At 41.7% G+C, this 20,335-nt stretch overlaps 1 protein-coding gene across 5 annotated transcripts in view; it reads left to right on the forward strand.

The window, feature by feature from the left end:
• Positions 1-13,694, forward strand: part of CAB39L (calcium binding protein 39 like) — a 117,351-nt gene extending 103,657 nt beyond the window's left edge. For all 5 annotated transcript variants that reach the window (XM_056562063.1, XM_056562064.1, XM_056562066.1 and 2 more), the window contains 4 exons: positions 4,478-4,537; positions 8,505-8,570; positions 11,438-11,581; positions 12,292-13,694. In XM_056562063.1, the coding sequence (XP_056418038.1) occupies positions 4,478-4,537; positions 8,505-8,570; positions 11,438-11,581; positions 12,292-12,471 (450 nt within the window). In that variant the 3' untranslated portion in view covers positions 12,472-13,694. The remainder of the gene's footprint in view (positions 1-4,477; positions 4,538-8,504; positions 8,571-11,437; positions 11,582-12,291) is intronic.
• Positions 13,695-20,335: the final 6,641 nt, after the last annotated feature.

Raw genomic sequence — 20,335 nt, forward strand, 5'->3', positions numbered from 1 at the left:
AGAAGTCATTTACAAATCTGTTTAACTTTCTGGCACCAGTTGATAAAAAAAAAAAGTTTTCCACAGGAGTACCCCTTTAACATAGGCCAGCATCTGATTATCCTGACTCCACCATACACATGCATGCTCTGTCAAGAGTACAAGCTTTTTTAATTTAATTGGGGGATTAAAGGGGGATTCCAGGAAAAAACTTTTTTTTCTTATAGCAACTGGCTCCAGAAAGTTAAACAGGTTTGTGAATGACTTCTATTAAAAAATCTTCATCCTTTGAATAATTATCAGCTGCTGAAGTTGAGTTGTTGTTTTCTGTCTGGCAACAGTGCTCTCTGCTGACATCTCTGCTTGTCTCGGTAACTGTACAGAGTAGAAGAGGTTTGCTATGGGGATTTGCTTCTAAACTGGGCGGTTCCCGAGACAAGTGTCATCAGAGTGCACTTAGACAGAAAAGAACCATTCAAATTCAGCAGCTCAAAAGTACTGAAAGGATTAATATTTTTTAATAGAAGTAATTTACAAATCTGTTTAACTTTCTGGAGCCAGTTGATATATATATATAAAAAAAAAAAAAGTTTTTTCCTGGATAACCCCTTTAACTTTTACCTCCCATGGGAACCAAGGATTGTGCATGTTTTAATCCAACATTCTGGATTTTTCTTTCAACATTTGCCATTTTTGGGGAAGCAGGACCTTCCATACATAAGGTCGACATCCTGTTTGATAGTATGGCTCATTTTTGTATGTTTGTGGCAGTTGCCTCAGGAGGTGCATGACTTCTATAAGTTTATTCTAATAGTCTAAAGAAGAGCAAAAAAACAGGTGTATGGTGCCAGCGGTCAGGACGAGGATAACAATACAATAAAAAGGAGGAAACTACACAGCACTCTGGTCAGGTTCCAAAAGTAAAAAAAAAAACAAGGTGCTAAATAAAGCACCTTTTTTAAACTTTTGGAACTTGATGGGAGTGCTTCCTTTGTCAAGATTTTTTTTTCTAGGTATTTTGTGCCTACTTCATGCGGGTTTATACTGGTCTGGATTGGTTTTAACTCTCCATCTCAGACTGTTGCCCTCAGAGAGTCCTTTCATTCTTTCTGACTGACTGGGTACATTTATAGGGATTGATTCCATGGTACTACAAAGTATGGATGACATTTACACAATACACTGGCACCACACCTCTTGGCAGCCTATGTGCCATTAATACCATGCCCTCTCCACTGACCACAAAGTTATTGTCCCTGTTTATAACACTTTACATCATATATACATACATTCAGTTATTGACTGAATATACCACATAACATCAGGTCCTGTTAATGTTATATACCAGTGGTCTTCAACCTGCGGACCTCCAGATGTTGCAAAACTACAACTCCCAGCATGCCCGGACAGCCGTTGGCTGTCCGGGCATGCTGGGAGTTGTAGTTTTGCAACATCTGGAGGTCCGCAGGTTGAAGACCACTGATGTATACCATCTCCAGCAGGTTTTTCTTTTTGCATTTACTAAATCATTTAAAGGGGTTATCCAGGAAAAACTGACTCCAGAAAGTTAAACAGATTTGTAAATGACTTCTATTAAAAAAATCTTAATCCTTTCAATGATTATCAGCTGCTGAAGTTGAGTTGTTGTTTTCTGTCTGGCAACAGTGCTCTCTGCTGACATCTCTGCTTGTCTCGGGAACTGCACAGAGTAGAATAGGTTTGCTATGGGGGTTTGCTTCTAAACTGGGCGGTTCCCGAGACACGTGTCATCAGAGAGCACTTAGACAGAAAAGAACAACTCAACTTCAGCAGCTCATCAGTACTGGAAGGATTAAAAAATTTAATAGAAGTAATTTACAAATTTGTTTTAACTTTCTGGAGCCAGTTGATATATAAAAAAAAGTTTTTTTCCTGGATAACCCCGTTTAAAGGGGTACTCCCGTGGAAACTTTTTTTTTTTTTTTCTTAAACCAACTGGTGCCAGAAAGTTAGACAGATTTGTAAATCACTTCAATTAAAAAATCTTAATCCTTCCAGTACTTTTTAGGGGCTGTATACTAAAGAGAAATTCAAAAAAGAAATGCATTTCCTGTGATGTCCTGACCACAGTGCTCTCTGCTGACCTCTGCTGTCCATTTTAGGAACTGTCCAGAACAGGAGAAAATCCCCATAGCAAACATATGCTGCTCTGGACAGTTCCTAAAATGGACAACAGAGGTCAGCAGAGAGCACTGTGGCCGTGACATCACAGGAAATGCATTTCTTTTTTGTATTTTTCTTTAGTATACAGCCCCTAAAAAGTACTGGAAGGATTAAGATTTTTTTTAATGGAAGTGGTTTACAAATCTGTTTAACTTTCTGGCACCAGTTGATTTAATAAAAAAAAAAAGGTTTCCACCGGAGTACCCCTTTAAACATGTTGAATAGCCAGTGTCCTCCGTCTTGTACATTGTGGCCCAGAACATACACATTCTCAACACTGGCTATACGCAAAGCTTGTATTTGATGCCATTTATGTTGAATTGTGACATTACTTTAATTTCCCTTGTGTGGCTCGGTTCATTGCTGATCTGTAGGGCTAGGTGCAGGTATGTTCTTAATCTCTGCGGTAGGTTACTGTGCAGCATGTGCTGTGTGCTTCTCTTCTTTGCCAAGATAGATAATACTGTTTGTTATCATTAGGATGGGTCCTCGTATAGTTTTTTTTTATCAGTATTTATATTTTTTTTTTTTCTCCTTTTTTTTTTATTTTTTTATTTTTTTTTATGTCTGTTCCACTTTTGATCTTAGCTAAAATATTGTCCAAAACACTATGCGTGAACCCAGCCTTAGGGACACATGTTTCTTCATTTTTTTTTCCACAGTTATAATAATTTTTTTTTGCTTAGTTATTTTTTATTATTATCACTACAGTTAATACTTTAGTTTTATGTTTATTGTTCTTTAGCAAACTTTTCCTGTAAAGTGATCATAAAGAACACTGTGGTTTAATTATCGCTAAAGCTCACAGACCCTTTTTGTTTCCACATATGGATTGTGTATATCTAATGGTATAACTCATTTGGTTGACCTCAGCTTTTTCTACCAAGACTGTCTTTTTTGTATACAGTAGTTGGGAAAATTGCTATGCCTTTTGAACTATGATTAATATATTTGCAGCCTGTATTGAAAAGGTTATGTGGTCCTAACTAAAAATTTTAATATAACAAAATAATGTAAGGTTATGTTCACCCACAGTTTTTTTTGGACCAATTTTAGGAGGTTTAACATCCAAAATACATATGTTGAGAAAAGGCAATATTCTTTTCACGGAGTTTACCCGAATTAGATTGTAAGTCTAGTGTTGGTCTCCCACCTGCTTTGCACAGATCCGTGCAGAGACGCACAACTTACTTTGGGCACTACAGTTGCCAACCCCCATAAATTTCTATGCACGAGTCCTGTTCTTCCGAGAAGGGTTCGCGTGTGAAACCTGTTAGGTGTTGTACGGTTGCCATAGCCAATGATAACTTTGCTGTCATTTATACAAACCTTTTACATGTTGTCCAGACATGTAAAATCACATTGAGTCTTAGTCCTGAGACCCACTGCCATTCATGAGTTATAGCTGGGTGAAGTGCACAGCAGGGCTCTACACCCATCAACTTTCCAGCTGCCCCGCCCCTCCCATCCACTTTCCAGCCACCCCCTCCCATCCACTTTCCAGCCGCCACCCTCCCGTCCACTTTCCAGCCACCCCCTCCCATCCACTTTCCAGCCACCCCCTCCCATCCACTTTCCAGCCGCCACCCTCCCATCCACTTTCCAGCCACCCCCTCCCATCCACCCCCTCCCATCCACTTTCCAGCCGTCGCCCACCCATCCACTTTCCAGCCACCCCCTCCCATCCACTTTCCAGCCACCCCCTCCCATCCACTTTCCAGCCACCCCCTCCCGTCCACTTTCCAGCCACCCCCTCCCGTCCACCTTCCAGCCACCCCCTCCCGTCCACCTTCCAGCCACCCCCTCCCATCCACCTTCCAGCCACCCCCTCCCATCCACCTTCCAGCCACCCCCTCCCATCCACTTTCCAGCCGTCGCCCACCCATCCACTTTCCAGCCACCCCCTCCCATCCACTTTCCAGCCACCCCCTCCCATCCACTTTCCAGCCGTCGCCCACCCATCCACTTTCCAGCCACCCCCGCCATTTATTTTCAAGCCTATCTACTACCCAACGCTCCCCCTTATAAAAATTTCCCAGCCGCCCCCCCAATCCACTTACCAGCCTCACCCCCCCCCCTCTTACACTCCCCCCCCATCCACTTCCCAGCCTCACCCCCACCCCCATCCACCGAAAAAAAAAATGTCTGACACATTGAGATTTTTTTCTATAGAAACTGACTTATTTGTGGCTTAAACTAAGTCTTAAAAATACCGTGTGTGCACATAACCTTACAGTAACTACCAGGTCTTAGTAATTCATTGCTACAATTAGTCATTTTTGTCTATATATTTCAGGACTTGCTTACAAGGCACAAGTTGACTGTAGCTGAATTTCTAGAACAGAACTATGACAGAGTAAGTATAAATGTGTATAAAATGATAAATGACACCTACTATAATATGATGTAATAATGTATACTTACATTACATGCAGACCTGTTATCATTCATTGTGTTTTAATGGTGTAATGTACATAATCATTGAAGAGGACCTGTGGTCATTTCTAAAATTGCTGTGTACTGGTACAGAAAACTTTAAATTTAAACCATAGCATAAATAGTTAAAATCAAGGTATGGATAAATATCATCATATATCAAAGAGCCCACAAGTTTTGCAACAGCTGGAGGCACAAGGTTGGTTGGTTGGTTGGCAAAGACATTGGTGGCCTACACAGTGTGAACAAGAATATTTTCCATGTGGTGGCCCAGTGAAAACTCTGCCGTGGTTGGTTTCTATAGGCAAGAAAGGCAGCTTTCCTCTTTAGGCAGTTTTGATAAATAAGGTCCCACTGTTTGGTCCCTGTAGTTCAGTATGATGCCCGTCAGGTGGCCAATCATTCATTTAATTTGTCCTTCCTATTTTCCTGCCCATTTATCTTGTTCTACCTCCTTCCCCACCAATTCTGAATATTCCTTCACCACCAACCCCTCCCAATATATGCAGGGTCAGCTAGCCACCCTATCAGACATCTTTTATGGGGTCTCCCGATTTCTCTCAGCTTCATCCTTCATATCTTTTTATTTTATTTTTATTAATATCCTTTAGGGTAGGGACACACATACCACATCCGCAGCATATTTCACGCTGTGGATCCTACTACAAGCATCTGTCACCCAAAATCCGCTGTGGAAGTAAGCTTTGACCTCAGCGGCTGGCCCACGCGTCACAGCCATTAGAAGCAGAAAGCTTGCTCTGGTGACTGACGTTGACGCACTGGGACCACCCTCCAAACCTTACTGCACACAAAGAGGGCTGTGGCCAGGTAGCCTTGTGTGTTTACTAATTGCAAAATCTGCTGACAATTTCCTGCAGTGTGAAATACGCTGCAGATGCGGTATGTGTTACCTTTCCCTAAAGCAGTTATCCTGGATGTAAAAAAAAGCTTAAAGGGGTATAAACTACTTCTATGAAAAAATCTTAATCCTTCCAGTAGTTATCAGCTGCTGAAGTTGAGTTGTTCTTTTTCTTCTGTCAGCAGTGCTCTCTGCTGACACCTCTGCTTGTCTCAGGAACTGTCCAAAGCATTAGAGGTTTGCTATGGGGATTTGCTCCTACTCTGCACAGTTCCTGAGACAAGCAGAGGTGTCAGCAGAGAGTACTGTTTTCAGACAGAAAAGAACAACTCAGCTTCAGCAGCTGATGACTTTTATTAAAAAATCTTAATCCTTGCAGTAGATATCAGCTGCTGAAGTTGAGTTGTTCTTTTCTGTCTGAAAACAGTGCTCACAGCTGACACCTCTGCTTGTCTCAGGAACTGTGCAGAGTAGGAGCAAATCCCCACAGCAAACCTCTAATGCTTTGGACAGTTCCTGAGACAAGCAGAGGTGTCAGCAGAGAGCACTGTTGACAGAAGAAAAGGAACAACTCAACTTCAGCAGCTGAGAACTACTGGAAGGATTAAGATTTTTTTAACAAAAGTAATCTACAAATCTGTTTAACTTTCCGGAGCCGGGATAGATAGATAGATGATAGATAGATTTGATAGATTGATTGATTGATAGATAGATAGATAGATTTGATAGATTGATAGATAGATCGATAGATAGATAGATAGATTTGATAGATTGATAGATTTGATAGATTGATAGATTTGATAGATTTGATAGATTGATAGATTTGATAGATTGATAGATAGATTTGATAGATAGATAGATAGATTTGATAGATAGATAGATTTGAAAGATAGATAGATTTGATAGATTGATAGATAGATAGATTTGATAGATTGATTGATAGATAGATTTGATAGATTGATTGATAGATAGATAGATAAATAGATTTGATAGATCGATAGATTTGATAGATTGATAGATAGATAGATTTGATAGATTGATAGATTTAATAGATTGATAGATAGATTTGATAGATAGATTTGATAGATAGATTAAATAGATTAGATAGATATATTAGATTAGATAGATATAGAGTTCATGGAATACCCCTTTAAATCCACCCTCCCCCTCAATGGCACTTTAAGCAGTCACCAACGCTGCCTTGTCCAGCCTAGACACATTTCTGCATCCTTATCTGACCTTAAAGTCATCCTGACCTTAGTAAAGGTCTCTCTGCTCATAATGAGTGAAATTGTGGTGATAGATTGGAAACCAAAATCCCACTTTGACCTTGCTTTTTTCTACTGCGGTGTCCTTGCATTTTTTAGGACAGAAGCTCACAGTATATGTTTGCAGTGATCGGATGAATGATGAGTTGTCTGTTTGGTATCCAGGTTTAGTACCTGCTATTTAGTGGAGTCTGAATTCCAAGCTGAATCTACAATGGGAGCATTAAGTGTAGCTGCATATTTTCCTTCCTCTGAAGTCTTTTTGCACTTACATAATGCTCATGGACGTCATCTATTCTCCTCTGATGCATACTTATTGTATAGCAGCGTTTCCCAACCGGGGTGCCTCCAGCTGTTGCAAAACTACAACTCCCAGCATGCCCGGACAGCCAAAGGCTGTCCGGGCATGCTGGGAGTTGTAGTTTTGCAACAGCTGGAGGCACACTGGTTGGGAAACGCTGCTGTATAGGATCACTGTATACTAAGTGATGATGTAAAGAATATTGTGAATTATTGATGCTGCATTTTAGTGAGATAAGTGTGAATCTACATTTGTATATTAGTAAGTGATATGCAGATCTGTCCTTTACATCTGTTAACTGGGTAACGCCAATCACAGCCTACACCAACTACAATGACTTATACATGTGGAAGCTACCCAGGACACTCTAAATGTGGAGTAAAAATCCAGTTTTTTTTTGGGGGGGGGGAGGTGGGATATTCTGTAGATACACTGCATTTCTGTGATGTCAAAGATATATACTGAAACACACACACACAGCTAAATACACTAAAATTGGCACGAGATTTTAAAAAACATACCCCTTGTATGGTGACTTAGTGGTTAGCACTGTTGCCTTGCAGCTCTGGGGTTCTAGGTTCAACATCTGCAACAAGTTTGTAGTGTTTGTGTGGGTTTCCTCCAGATACTCTGGTTTCCTTCCACACTTCATAAGCATACTAAGGGCTCGTTAACACGGACGGATCCGCAGTGTATTTTACGCTGCGGACCCACCAACGATAAACCCTACAGTGTTGCCTCCATCTGTGCCTGCTCATAATGGCAATCTGTCGCTACGAGCAGACACGCTGCGATATGCGAGTCGCCGCGCACATGCGCAGTATAATCGCACACATCGTGGCTGCTCTCGGCCTAGCCCAGGGAGCAGGGGGAGCGGCCGTGATGTATGATAGTATACTGCGCATGCGCACGACGACTCGTACATCGCAGCGTGTCTGCTCGTAGTGGCGGATTGCCGCTATGAGCAGGCACAGATGGAGGCAACACTGTGTAGGGTCCATCGTCGGTGGATCCGCAGCGTGAAATACACTGCGAATCTGTCCGTGTGAACGAGCCCTTAGTATGCTTATGAAGTTTGGAAAGAAACCAAAGAGCTCGTTCACACGGACGGATCCGCAGTGTATTTTATGCTGCGGATGCACCGACGATGGACCCTACAGTGTTGCCTCCATCTGTGCCTGCTCATAGCGGCAATCCGCCACTACGAGCAGACACGCTGTTTCTCTATTTTTGTTGTTCTTTCAGAAACACACCACTCATGTATCTGGTATTTCAGTTTTTTTAATCTGATAAAAATAATTAATAATTTTATATTAATTATTAAATAATTAATATGACCAGTGCATGGGATGCAAAACTTCATAGATCATGTTGTTTGTAGCCATGTACCCCCATTATAGATGGAGAATATATAGGAAGATATGCGACTTATAATTTCTCTTTCTTGTTTTATTTTTAGATATTTAATGACTATGAAAAACTTCTACATTCTGAGAACTATGTAACTAAAAGACAGTCATTGAAGGTAAGTGGATCGTGTAAGGCAGGTTTGCCTTGGAGAAGTACTGCGGTCAGTCCAAAAAGATTGAAGTTTTATTTTATAGCCCAGTTTCCCTGATTCCAAGAAATATGGGTTTTACTGTCTTGTTGACTATCTATACTTTTCATTGAATAGTCAAATTAGGGGGGAGGGGGGACTTTATTTAAAAATGGCTCAGGGTAAGCTTTATAATCAGGATCTGAATGTTTAGATCCTGACTAATCATGAGAACAAGCCAGGAGAAGTATGCGCTTAAAGGGGTATTCCAGGGAATTTTTTTTTATATATATCAACTGGCTCCAGAAAGTTAAACAGATTTGTAAATTACTTAACAAAAAATCTTAATCCTTTCAGTACTTATGAGCTGCTGAAGTTAAGGTTGTTCTTTTCTGTCTAAGTGCTCTCTGATGACACCTGTCTCGGGAAACGCCCAGTTTAGAAGAGGTTTGCTATGGGGATTTCCTTCTAAACTGGGCATTTCCCGAGACACGTGTCATCAGAGAGGACTTAGACAGAAAAGAACAACCTTAACTTCAGAAGCTCATAAGTACTGAAAAGATTAAGATTTTTTAATTGAAGTAATTTACAAATCTGTTTAACTTTCTGGAGCCAGTTGATATATATAAAAAAGTTTTTTCCTGGAATACCCCTTTAACGTGTTCTTTCCCAACTCTGTGTCACGTGATAAAAGACTATGGCGCCATAGACACAGAGCGTGTGTAAATAAGCGTGTAGCAATGCGCTTCTCTCCCTGCTTATTCTTGTGAAACTTTTGACATGACCCTAGGATATTTTAAAAGTTTTTTTTATTTTTATTGACAGGTACACTTGAAAACCATTGACAGCCTTTATAGAATCCAGTACACATAACATTCTGTAGTTAGTAAACGTGTTTCAGAGACCATGATTCTTAGTCTGCCCTACGTGACCTCACATCTAGTATATGCACCCTCATTGGTATGTACAATGTCAAGAACAGGAATTCCCATAACATGGAAGTAGTGTTAAGTTTTAAAACCTAAAATATTTCCCTGGACAGTAGTTTTTCTTGCGTCTAGGTGCCTAGGATCTCCAGATCACCTAGGATGGTCCAGAAGCAAAACCCAGCCCATTTATGTAACTGTAGGAGTAGCATAAACAGCATAGCACCTCAAGTTATACTGCTTTCATGACTCCCTTTGTACAGTCATGTCCATAAATTATGGGATAACATAAGATGAAGCTATAAAAAAGTAAAATGTGAAGTATTCCCTCAAGTTACATACAATGGTCGTCCTGGACCCATTTAATATTGTAAGTAAGAAAACTCTGCTGGAAGCTGTAAATCACTGTCTATTTCAGTGTTTTCCAACCAGGGTGCCTCCAGCTGTTGCAAAACAGTGAAATAGACAGAGATTTACTAGAGCTTCTTCAGGGTCCTAAAAAAAAGTAACATGGAGCCGCCCTTACTTGGTGTCCAAAGGAGCAGCTAACATGGAATAGTTTAAAATTAGTACAGAACATGTAATACCTCCCTGTACTGTAGTCAGTGCATGCACTTCAGTAATACAGATAAAGAGTACTGAACATGTAATACCTCCCTGTACTGTAGTCAGTGCATGCACTTCAGTAATACAGGTAAAGAGTACTGAACATGTAATACCTCCCTGTACTGTAGGGGACGCTACCAGACACCAGTCAGTGCATGCACTTCAAGAATACAGGGGTTTTACCAGTGAAATGTCCATTCTGATTGGTCGATTCTTCCAGCCATTGACATGTTTTGCAGATTCCATAGCATTGTATGTCGAGTCTGGTTTCAAGTTACAATGGTCCAGAAAAGACAATTGTATGTTGAAACTATTGTATGTTGAGGCCATTGTAAGTTGAGGGATCACTGTACTTCTTTATATTAGACGTGGTTGTCCCCACAGAGAGCTGCGGGCTGTCAATGAGAATGGCTGACATTCATTTACTGCTATAATCATTTGGTTTGCAGCAACTCGGGAAAACAAACATTTACACTGCAGTTCCTTCGGCCAGGTTCACATCTGCGTCGGCGCGCCATTTGTAAAATCCGATGAAAGCAGTAATTTTTTTTCCCTGCTCAAATTTATTAATAATAAATAGACACCATATAGAATTCAGACAGACCTCATTAATGGGGTATCTGCCCCTAGGCATGTTATCCCCCATCCGCCACACCTCCTCCTATAGACATGATTGGAGGGGACGTGGCGGATGTCATCGCCAAACATCCGGCAGAGAGCGGAGTTCTCTCTGTGCACCAGATGACTGGGGTGCTGCGGCGGAGATTGCGGGGTTCCTCAGGGGGTCCTCATTCTTTGGATAGGGGAAAGCATGTCTAGCGGCGGAGTACCCCTTTAAAGTCAATGGGATCAGTAGGGAGCTGTTGGTGTCTATTGTGCAAGGGACCACCTGGATCAGTTTTTTTCTGTCAGAAACAGTCTGTGACGGAGTCTGTAACTATAAAAGCTGCACTCATGTGGGAAGGCATTGTGGGATGGGGGTGTCCAAACAACACTTTTGAAATTATGATAAAAGCGCAACTTCATATTAAAAAATTCTACCACCAACCAGTCAGATTGCAGCCTCTATTTTCATGAGGGCCTCTAAGGTCAGGGTCACACGGGGCGGATGCAGCAGCCGGGAGCTCGCTCTGCAGTCCCTCTGTGGCTGCCGATGGCCCATCCACAGCGTGAAATACGCTGCAGATGCGCCCTGTGTGACCCTGCCCTGAAAGAGAAAAGCAGAAAAGGCTTTATGGAACATCTCGTTTTTTCCTGTACACCCCTTTTCATACCCCCTCATCCTGTCTGTAACTCACTCCTTTTTTTCTATTCCCTATGTAGCTGCTGGGGGAGCTCATCCTGGATCGACACAACTTTTCCATCATGACCAAATACATCAGCAAACCAGAAAATCTAAAGCTGATGATGAATCTGCTGAGAGATAAGAGCCCCAACATCCAGTTTGAAGCGTTCCATGTATTTAAGGTAAGGTATTCAGCCACTTGTGTGGCTCCCGATGCTCTGGGTTTTGTCAAGCAGCAGAGAGGACATGTGCACAACATTTAATAGAAAATGGGCTCAGGGCAAGTGTCCAAAATCCCATGAATGTCACAGGTAATGGAAGAACGCAACTAGGATCTGTTTTCATAAGCTTCTCTGAGCATGATAAATAGAGGGATATATACAGTGTAGTTTTCCTCTTGTGATCACAAGTATCATATCTTCATGTTATGCGGAAGAAATATGACCTATGAATGTTGTATAGTATCTAAAACCCGGGACTCCGGGACATTAAAGGGGTACTCTGGCCCTAAGACACCGTATCCCCATATCCTTTGGATAAAATATCTGATCGCGGGTGTCCCGCCGCCCCCTCCAAGCGTTCGGAACAAAATGTTCCCTATACTGGGGCAGCGGAGTACCCCTTTAATATGACATTTTTTTAACATTTTGGACGGAAATACATTTTATAAAATCTAGGATATTTAGAATAGAACTGTATTTTATTAAAGTTAATAGAGGAAGTGTCTGGGAGGTGGAATTAAACTTTACCATCTGTGTGTTACACGTGTAATTTATGTCTTCAGGAAAGTACATTCATTCCTTGTTTTCTCTGTCTGCTGATAGAATCCATTTAGTTGTACAGAACACCCAGTCTTCTCGAGACTAATCCGTCATCTTGTCCTACGTCTTAGGTATTTGTAGCGAATCCAAACAAAACGCAGCCAATCGTGGACATCCTGTTAAAAAACCAGACCAAGCTAATTGAGTTCCTGAGCAGCTTCCAAAAGGAGAGGACGGATGATGAACAATTCTCAGATGAAAAGAATTACTTGATCAAACAGATCCGAGACTTGAAAAAACCCAGCCCATGATGATCTCCCGCGCTGCATCTTCCACCCATCATCTGAATAAGTGTTTTACCGAATTGTCATGGCATCGTCAGTGCCTACGGTTTTTTTTCTGTTTCTATTTAGTTTATTAGCTGCCAAGAGTATAAAGGTTTTATATTAAAACTTAAAAAAAAATATTTTGTTCTTTATAATCAGTGGGTATGTGAAATTTGCAGTTGGGTGCGAGAGGTGTCTCATTGTCCTCACAATCACTATGGACAGTTACTATGATGATGTGAATCTGACTGAAGTAATTATTATAATTATTATTATTTCTTATTTTTATTGTCACTTGAAACTTTCCAACGTGCAGTACTAGAACTAAGGGCAGCATTCGGGCAGAACGTATAACTGGGGTTACGGCCCAGTGCTGTCTCATTAGTAGTACAGACCGCAGATGATCACCTATTGGCAGTAGGACAGTTCACTGAATGTTCCCAGAAAAAGACTCTTGGTTTCTAGAAATGGATTATCTGTAAATGGATCATCTGTCTGTATCTGCTTCTCTTTTAAAGAGGATAACAAAAATATATTGCTTGCTTCTGAGCAAATAGGTCAATAGTCGCCCTGTGTAATAGGGCAAACAAGCAATTGCTTGTTCTTGGGCTGATCACATGTATTTGACATATTTAAAAATAGAGTAAGGGTACGTTCACACGCGCAGATTTTTGCAGTGTATTCAGCTGCGGATCCGCTGGCGAAGGCCCCGCTCTATGCTGGCTTTACATGTGCCTGCTGGTAGCGGTAATACGCCGCTACCAGCAGACACATTGCAGCGATGTGCGCGGCGTACTCGCATATCGCGGCCACTCTCCCTGCTCTGAGCTAGGCAGAGAGCTCCCACGATGTGCGAATATACTGCGACTTGCACATCGCAGTGTGTCTGCTGGTAGTATTGCCAGCATAGAGCGGGCCTTCACCAGCGGATTTGCAGCGTAAAATACGCTGTGAATCCGCACGTGTGAACGTACCCTAAGTGTGGCCAAATAACCAAAGGGCCCTGCCTGCCTGATACCCATTCATGTAGATAAATGCTGATTTAGGAGATCGGTGCTCATGTTGGTCGGTGTAATACAGCCATAAGGGTTTTCTTTTTTTTTTTTCACACTTGGTGGCCACCTTAAAGGGGTACTCCACTGGAAAACATTTTTTTTTTAAATCAAATTATGCCAGAAAGTTAAACAGATTTGTAAATTACTTCTATTAAAAAATCTTAATCCTTCCAGTACTTATCAGCTGCTTTATGCTCCACAGGAAGTTCTTTTCTTTTTGAATTTCCTTTCTGTCTGACCACAGTGCTCTCTGCTGACACCTTTGTCCATGTCAGGAACTGTCCAGAGCAGGAGAGGTTTTCTATGGGGATTTGCTCCTACTCTGGACAGTTCCTGACATGGACAGAGGTGTCAGCAGAAAGCACTGTGGTCAGACAGAAAGGAAATTCAAAAAGAAAAGAACTTCCTGAGGATCATAACAGCAGCTGATAAGTACTGGAAGGTTTAAGATTTTTAAATAGAATTAATTTATAAATCTGTTTAACTTTCTGGTAATAGCTTATTTAAAAAAAAATTCACCCCTTTAATGTGAATATTAACCTATTATCACTTTTTGGTCAAAATTTCTTTGGTCTTTCCCATAGGCTTAGACTTTTATGATAACATTCTGGTTGCCTTTAGCTGTTATTAGACAGGAGTAGAGTTGACCGAAACTACAGTAAGGCTAAGTTCACATCTATGTTTGGAGCTTCATCACAGATGCAAAAGAACTGACCCAGACGGGCCAATGCACAACAGACACCAATGGGTCCCAGACCATCTCTCTGACTTTGAATGGGGTCTGTTGGGTTTCCGCTTGGGGTCTCTTGTTTTTCAGGATATGATGCAGGATTTTTTCTTCCCTCAGCTCCTGTCATTTAAACAGATTCTGCAAACGGAGCTCTGAGCGCAGAAGTGAACGAGCACTAAGATTCACTGAACCCAAATCTTATTAGTCGTCTCTCTTAGGGTGTATTCGCACACGCAGTATCCCGCACATATTTGATTTGCAGGATTTGAAGTTGCAGATTTTAATGTAAACTAAATGTGTGAGCGAACACGGCATAAAATCTGCAGCTTCAAATCTTGCGCATCAAATATTAGCAGGATACGGTAAGTGTGAATGCACCCTTTATCTATATCAGTCTGTCATTTACGCTGTTTTACGTTCATTGTACGTGCAGTTGCGTTATGATATGCATTTTAACCCCTTAGCTTATGAACGGCGCCCTGAAACCAAGGGTGCTCTGAAAATAAATAATTCTCCATAATGAATCCAAGTCTGCATACCAGTGTTTCCCGAACAGTGTGCCCACAGCTGTTGCAAAACTACAACCACCAGCATGCCCGGACAGCCGAAGGCTGTCCGGGCATGCTGGGAGTTGTAGTTTTAGCAACAGCTGGAGACACACTGTTTGGAAACCACTGCTCTGACTCTGGACTGTCTCGTTCCAGACTTTTTCTGGGAATCGGAACACATGGAAAGCGAAACAGCTGTTCAGTGAATTTTGCTGTAGAGTCACCCATTAGGAGAGTTCCTAATGTATAACTCAAAGTAAAAAAATAATAAAGCAAGCTTCAGGAAGACAGAATATTACTTTATGAACCTATACGAAGACCCTAGAGCTCTGATGGAGCACCGACCACAATATGAGTATATTATGAAATTTAGCAAAGAATAAAGAAACTCACAATGGTGCTTAAGGGTACGCTTTTATGTAGCGCTTACGCAAGCTGTGCAGTGGGAGATATGCTACACATTCTCCGATGAGCATACACACAGTGCTACCCGGCAGGAGCGCTGTGTGTTCAGTGAGGTGTGGACGCGGGGCCGTGCGCCAGCTTGACTGTGACACGTTGCCCCGCCTCCAAACCTCACTGCACACAGGGCTGTGGCGGGGAAGCCCTGTGTGTATTCTTATCGGAGAATATGCAGCATATTTCCCTTACTCAGCCTATGCAGTGTGAAATACGCTGAGTAAGCGCTACGTTGGACCATACCCAAAGGCTGAAAATTCAGTTTATAGTCGCCCATTTTTCTAGGCTATTATCTGCATTTCTAGAGTCCACAGATTTCTATATACCTGCATGAATGTCTTGCATTGTCATTGTAAAGTGCTTGTAAAAAAATGACAATGGTAGATTGTATATACACCAGTAGACAGGATAGTCATGTCATGGATGTTCTATGACAGCCATAGTCCATGATCTGCTCATTGCTTCAGTGTATAACTGCAGTCAGGTCCATAAATATTGGGACATCAACACAATTCTAACATTTTTGGTCCTATACACCACCACAATGGATTTGAAACGAACAAGATGTGCTTTAACTGCAGATTGTCAGCTTTAATTTGAGGGTATTTTCACCCAAATCAGGTGAACGGTGTAGGAATTAAAACAGTTTGCATGTGTGCCTCCCACTTGTTAAGGGAACAAAAGTAATGGGACAGAATAATAATCATAAATCAAACTTTCACTTTTTAATACTGTACTTGGTTGCAAATCCTTTGCAGTCAATTACAGAGATACAGCAATAGATTCCAAATGCAAATAGCACACTTGAAATGGACTCTGGACCTTTTATCTGCTCATTGTAATTGGGATAATGAGGGAATAACACACACCTGGCCATGATTAGAAGCCAATTGTCCCATTACTTTTGGTCCCTTAACAAGTGGGAGGCACATATGCAAACTGTTGTAATTCCTACACTGTTCACCTGATTTGGATGTAAATACCCTCAAATTAAAGCTGACAGTCTGCAGTTAAAGCACATCTTGTTCGTTTCATTTCAAATCCATTGTGGTGGTGTATAGAGCCAAAAATGTTATAATTGTGTCAATGTCCCAATATTTATGAACCTGACTGTATGTTCTGGGGTAAATGCTCTTTTGAGAGTTGTACAGATGTAGATATTAAAAGTTCGGAGCACTCACCCAGATTTCTCTTTTATCAAATGCAGCTTTATTAATCACATCACTTGAGGCAGCGGGGAGGCAGGGAAGAAGCACAGCATGGGGGAGAGAGAGACGGGCAAGCTCGTCTCTCTCTCCCCCATGCTGTCCTCCTTTCTTCCCCTCCCCACCCCCCTGCTGCCGCAAGTGATGTGATTAATAAAGCCGCATTTGATACAAGAGAAATCTGGGTGAGTGCTCCGTACTTATAATATCTACATCTGTACAATTTTGCCTTTCCACTTCACGTGAGCAACCTGAATGAACTCTGTTGTTACCGTGGGAGATTTACCTTGCTGCTGGATTTCGTAGGTGGTGCCGAGACGCCTCTATCAGTTACTGTCGCTCTATTTCCAGTCAGTTACTTGTTGGCAAGTAGCGAAATCATTGTGGATGTTAACTTGAATAGTGCCTGTGCACGTTGCCCAGCTGTAACTGGGCACTGCTATCTTGTCTGTCTGCGTGTTGTCTGCTCCGCGTTCACCCTGGAGGTGGCAGCCCAAATACTCTACAAAGCAACACGTTATTGTAGCGTTCAAGGCTTCAAACTATTTAATTTTTTTCATTTTTGATATCTAAGTAGGCAATGAAGTGGGCTTTATAAAGGAGTCAATCTTTAATATAATTCTAATATATTATTGTTCTAACCTAGTTATGGATTTTTTCTTTAAGTGCTTGACTTTCAGCGGCAGAGATTCTGCAGCTTTAAAGTGAATTTCCATTCTTTCTTGTAAATTTCTCTCTTTATGAGAAAAGATCTTTACATTATGAGATATCTTTATTTCTCATGTAGAGCTCCGTGTTCCGTTTTAGACAGTGATAAATTGGAAAATTTTACTGCCTGCAGACACCACTAAGGGGAGCTAATGAGCTTACTGTATACAGTTTTTACATTAAAATAAATAATAAGACTGTATACAGTAAATCCCTAAACTGCCTCTTGTGGCGACTGCAGACAGATTGGCCCAGATTTACTAAAACTGTCTCATTGTTTTACAGGCTTCAAATGTGCAAGATTTAAGTATTTGTAGACTGTTTAATTTAAAAGGGGATTTCCCCAAAAGATGGTTCCAATGTTGACCCATGGTTAGAAGTATGGCAACTAAATGTTGGTGTAAGCTGAAAGGGGTTGCCTTTTTTTTTTTTTTATCTGGTCAGTGGGGGGGAATAAGTAAAAATTAAGAACACTCCTTTTACACTGGTATTACGGAGCTGTCTGGCACTTTCTGGTTTGGAAACGTGACGTCACATGCCCGCTTATCCAACAAGTGACTGCAGCTGTGTCCCACCTCAGCCGCTGATTGGCTGAGCGGTCATGTGACTTCATGTTCCCGAACCCCAAAGGGCCGGACAATGAGGATCGGAGCTCTGTAACACCAGCAGGCTGTGAAAGCGAGGAAGCGAAGAACATGTTCTTTATTTTTACTTACCCCTCCCAGACCAGATTTAAATAAAACTTTGTCAGACAAACTCTTTCAGCTTACACCAACATTTAATTGGCATACTTCAAACCAGAAAATGTGAAGGATAAAAAATAGTCGGCAACTCACCGCTGCTTCTCAGTCTTCTTTATTGTAGAAAATACAAAAAAAAACTGAACGGCGGGGAGGGACACAGTGGGGGGGGGGGGGGGGGGTACGTAGAAGGCGACAGCAGCTGTTGTTTTGCACGGGTTGCGTGCTTCGTGCGAAACAACGGCTGCTGTCGCCTTCTACGTACCCCCTACTGTGTCCCTCCCCGCCGTTTATGTTTTGTATTTTCTACAATAAAGAAGACTGAGAAGCAGCGGTGAGTTTCCGACTATTTTTTATCCTTCACACCTAGATCCCTCATACACAGATTCAAGCAGTGCCGGTCCTAGTACCTTCTTCCATACTTCAAACCAGAGTCAAGACCCAAAAATTTGGACCATGTTTTGGTGCATATAGGCCATTCCCCTTTTAGCCAATACCACACCCGGTTTCACAGAGGCCATTACCCTTTTATCGCACTAGGAGAAGAGCGTGAAAAATTCTAAGTAATGTATGTGGTACAAGTCATGGAAGACATAACCTCAAAATTTTGTCAAATTTGCTTTACTAAATCTGGACCATTGTGTTCTAAATCTACATTTAGGCAAGGATTCGAGGCTGCGTATGAAAATAATCTAACCTAATACAGAATGTTGGACCTAAATATGATGTTAAAACTGGAAATTTGCTTTTAAGGCTGCAGCGATTGGACACTTTTGTTCTTTTTTTTTTTTTTTTTAGGAAATGATCTACGTTTCACGTGGATGTGGACGTTGCATGATAGAAGGATGTGATGAGATTGATGAAATAGATCGTGTCTCGCTGTAAAAAAGAGAGATTGTGATCCTAGAAGCAGATGCCTTAAGTTTCACTCCAAAAGAACCATTCTTGGCTATATAAGTTGTGGACCAGATCTGTATCTGTGTGAGTGGTGTATCTGTTGTACTGGAATGTGGGACAATGCGGCACAAAGCTCTACATCAGTGGTCCCCAAACGGTGGACCTCCACCTGTTGCCAAACTACAACTCCCATAGGAGTTAACTGTCTGGACATGCTGGGAGTTGTAGTTTTGCAACAGCTGGAGGTCCACAGTTTGAAGACCACCAGTCTGCATATGTCTGCCATACCACAGTGTAGGAACTGTAATCTAGGAGGGAAACTAAAACATAGGGGTAGCTCATGCAGCTGCTCTGTAGGCTTGAGAGGTGAATTTGGATCCCTATATCTATGGGTTGTTTGCGAATGTTGCAGTGCTGGTAAAGGTCCCCACTAGAGATGAGCGAACTTACAGTAAATTTGATTCGTCACGAACTTCTCAGCTCGGCGGTTGCTGACTTTTCCTGCATGAATTAGTTCAGCTTTCCGGTGGGCTGGAAAAGGCGGATACAGTCCTAGGAAAGAGTCTCCTAGGACTGTATCCACCTTTTCCAGCCCACGGGAGCACCTGAAAGCTGAACTAATTTATGCAGGATAAGTCATCAACTGCCGAGCCGAGAAGTTCGTGACGAATCAAATTTACTGTAAGTTCGCTCATCTCTAATTGAAATCTGCAGCCCCAGATATGCGCAGGATACCGAGCGCATGAATACACTCTTAGGGTAGGGTCACGGAGCACATCCGTAGCACATTTCACGCTGCAGATGGGCCTGAGGTGTGTGTCAGTTTGTGACTGCCGGCAGGAAATTTGCCGCTACGAGCATAAACACAGAGCTACCCAGTTGCAGCAGGAAGCTCGCTCTTGTGACTGGTGTTGGCACGACTGCAGCGTGAAATACGCTGCGGTTGTGCTCCATGTGACCCTACCCTTAATGTATCATGAAGTACAGATTCGGCCTTCTGCATGTTACTATGCAAATATAATGGGTACACATAAAGGATAATGTACGGTCAATACAAAGCACATCATGTTCTGTTCAACATGCGATCGATGCTATTGAAACGTCAACGCCTTTGTAATGGCAGTATTAAATGAAATGCTACGCTCACCTTCTTTCTTAATATAGTTAAATGCTGCACCTTAACCCATTGCATTGTGAGGGTAAATCAGGCAGAAGGTTTGTGCTCACGGGAAGAAAAGAAAAAAACCTCAGCACTTTAGTTTGCGAAGTAAAAAAGTCCTTTCTACAAATGTAAGATGTCTGTACTGCAACCGGATTAACAATCTGCGCTTTAGAAAAGGGAGGTAAACCTACGAAGTAACTATTTGCTTATTTAATCTATTGTGTGTATAAAATAAATGTATATCATCATCAGTTTGTACTTATAAGATTATATTTACAGAGCATTAAAGGCACGGTTACTGATCATCGTGTGCTTCTTATTTCTGGCTCTTTTTTGGTTTCTTAT

Source organism: Hyla sarda, chromosome 2 (genome assembly GCF_029499605.1).
Source record: "Hyla sarda isolate aHylSar1 chromosome 2, aHylSar1.hap1, whole genome shotgun sequence".
Classification (NCBI taxonomy): domain Eukaryota; kingdom Metazoa; phylum Chordata; class Amphibia; order Anura; family Hylidae; genus Hyla; species Hyla sarda.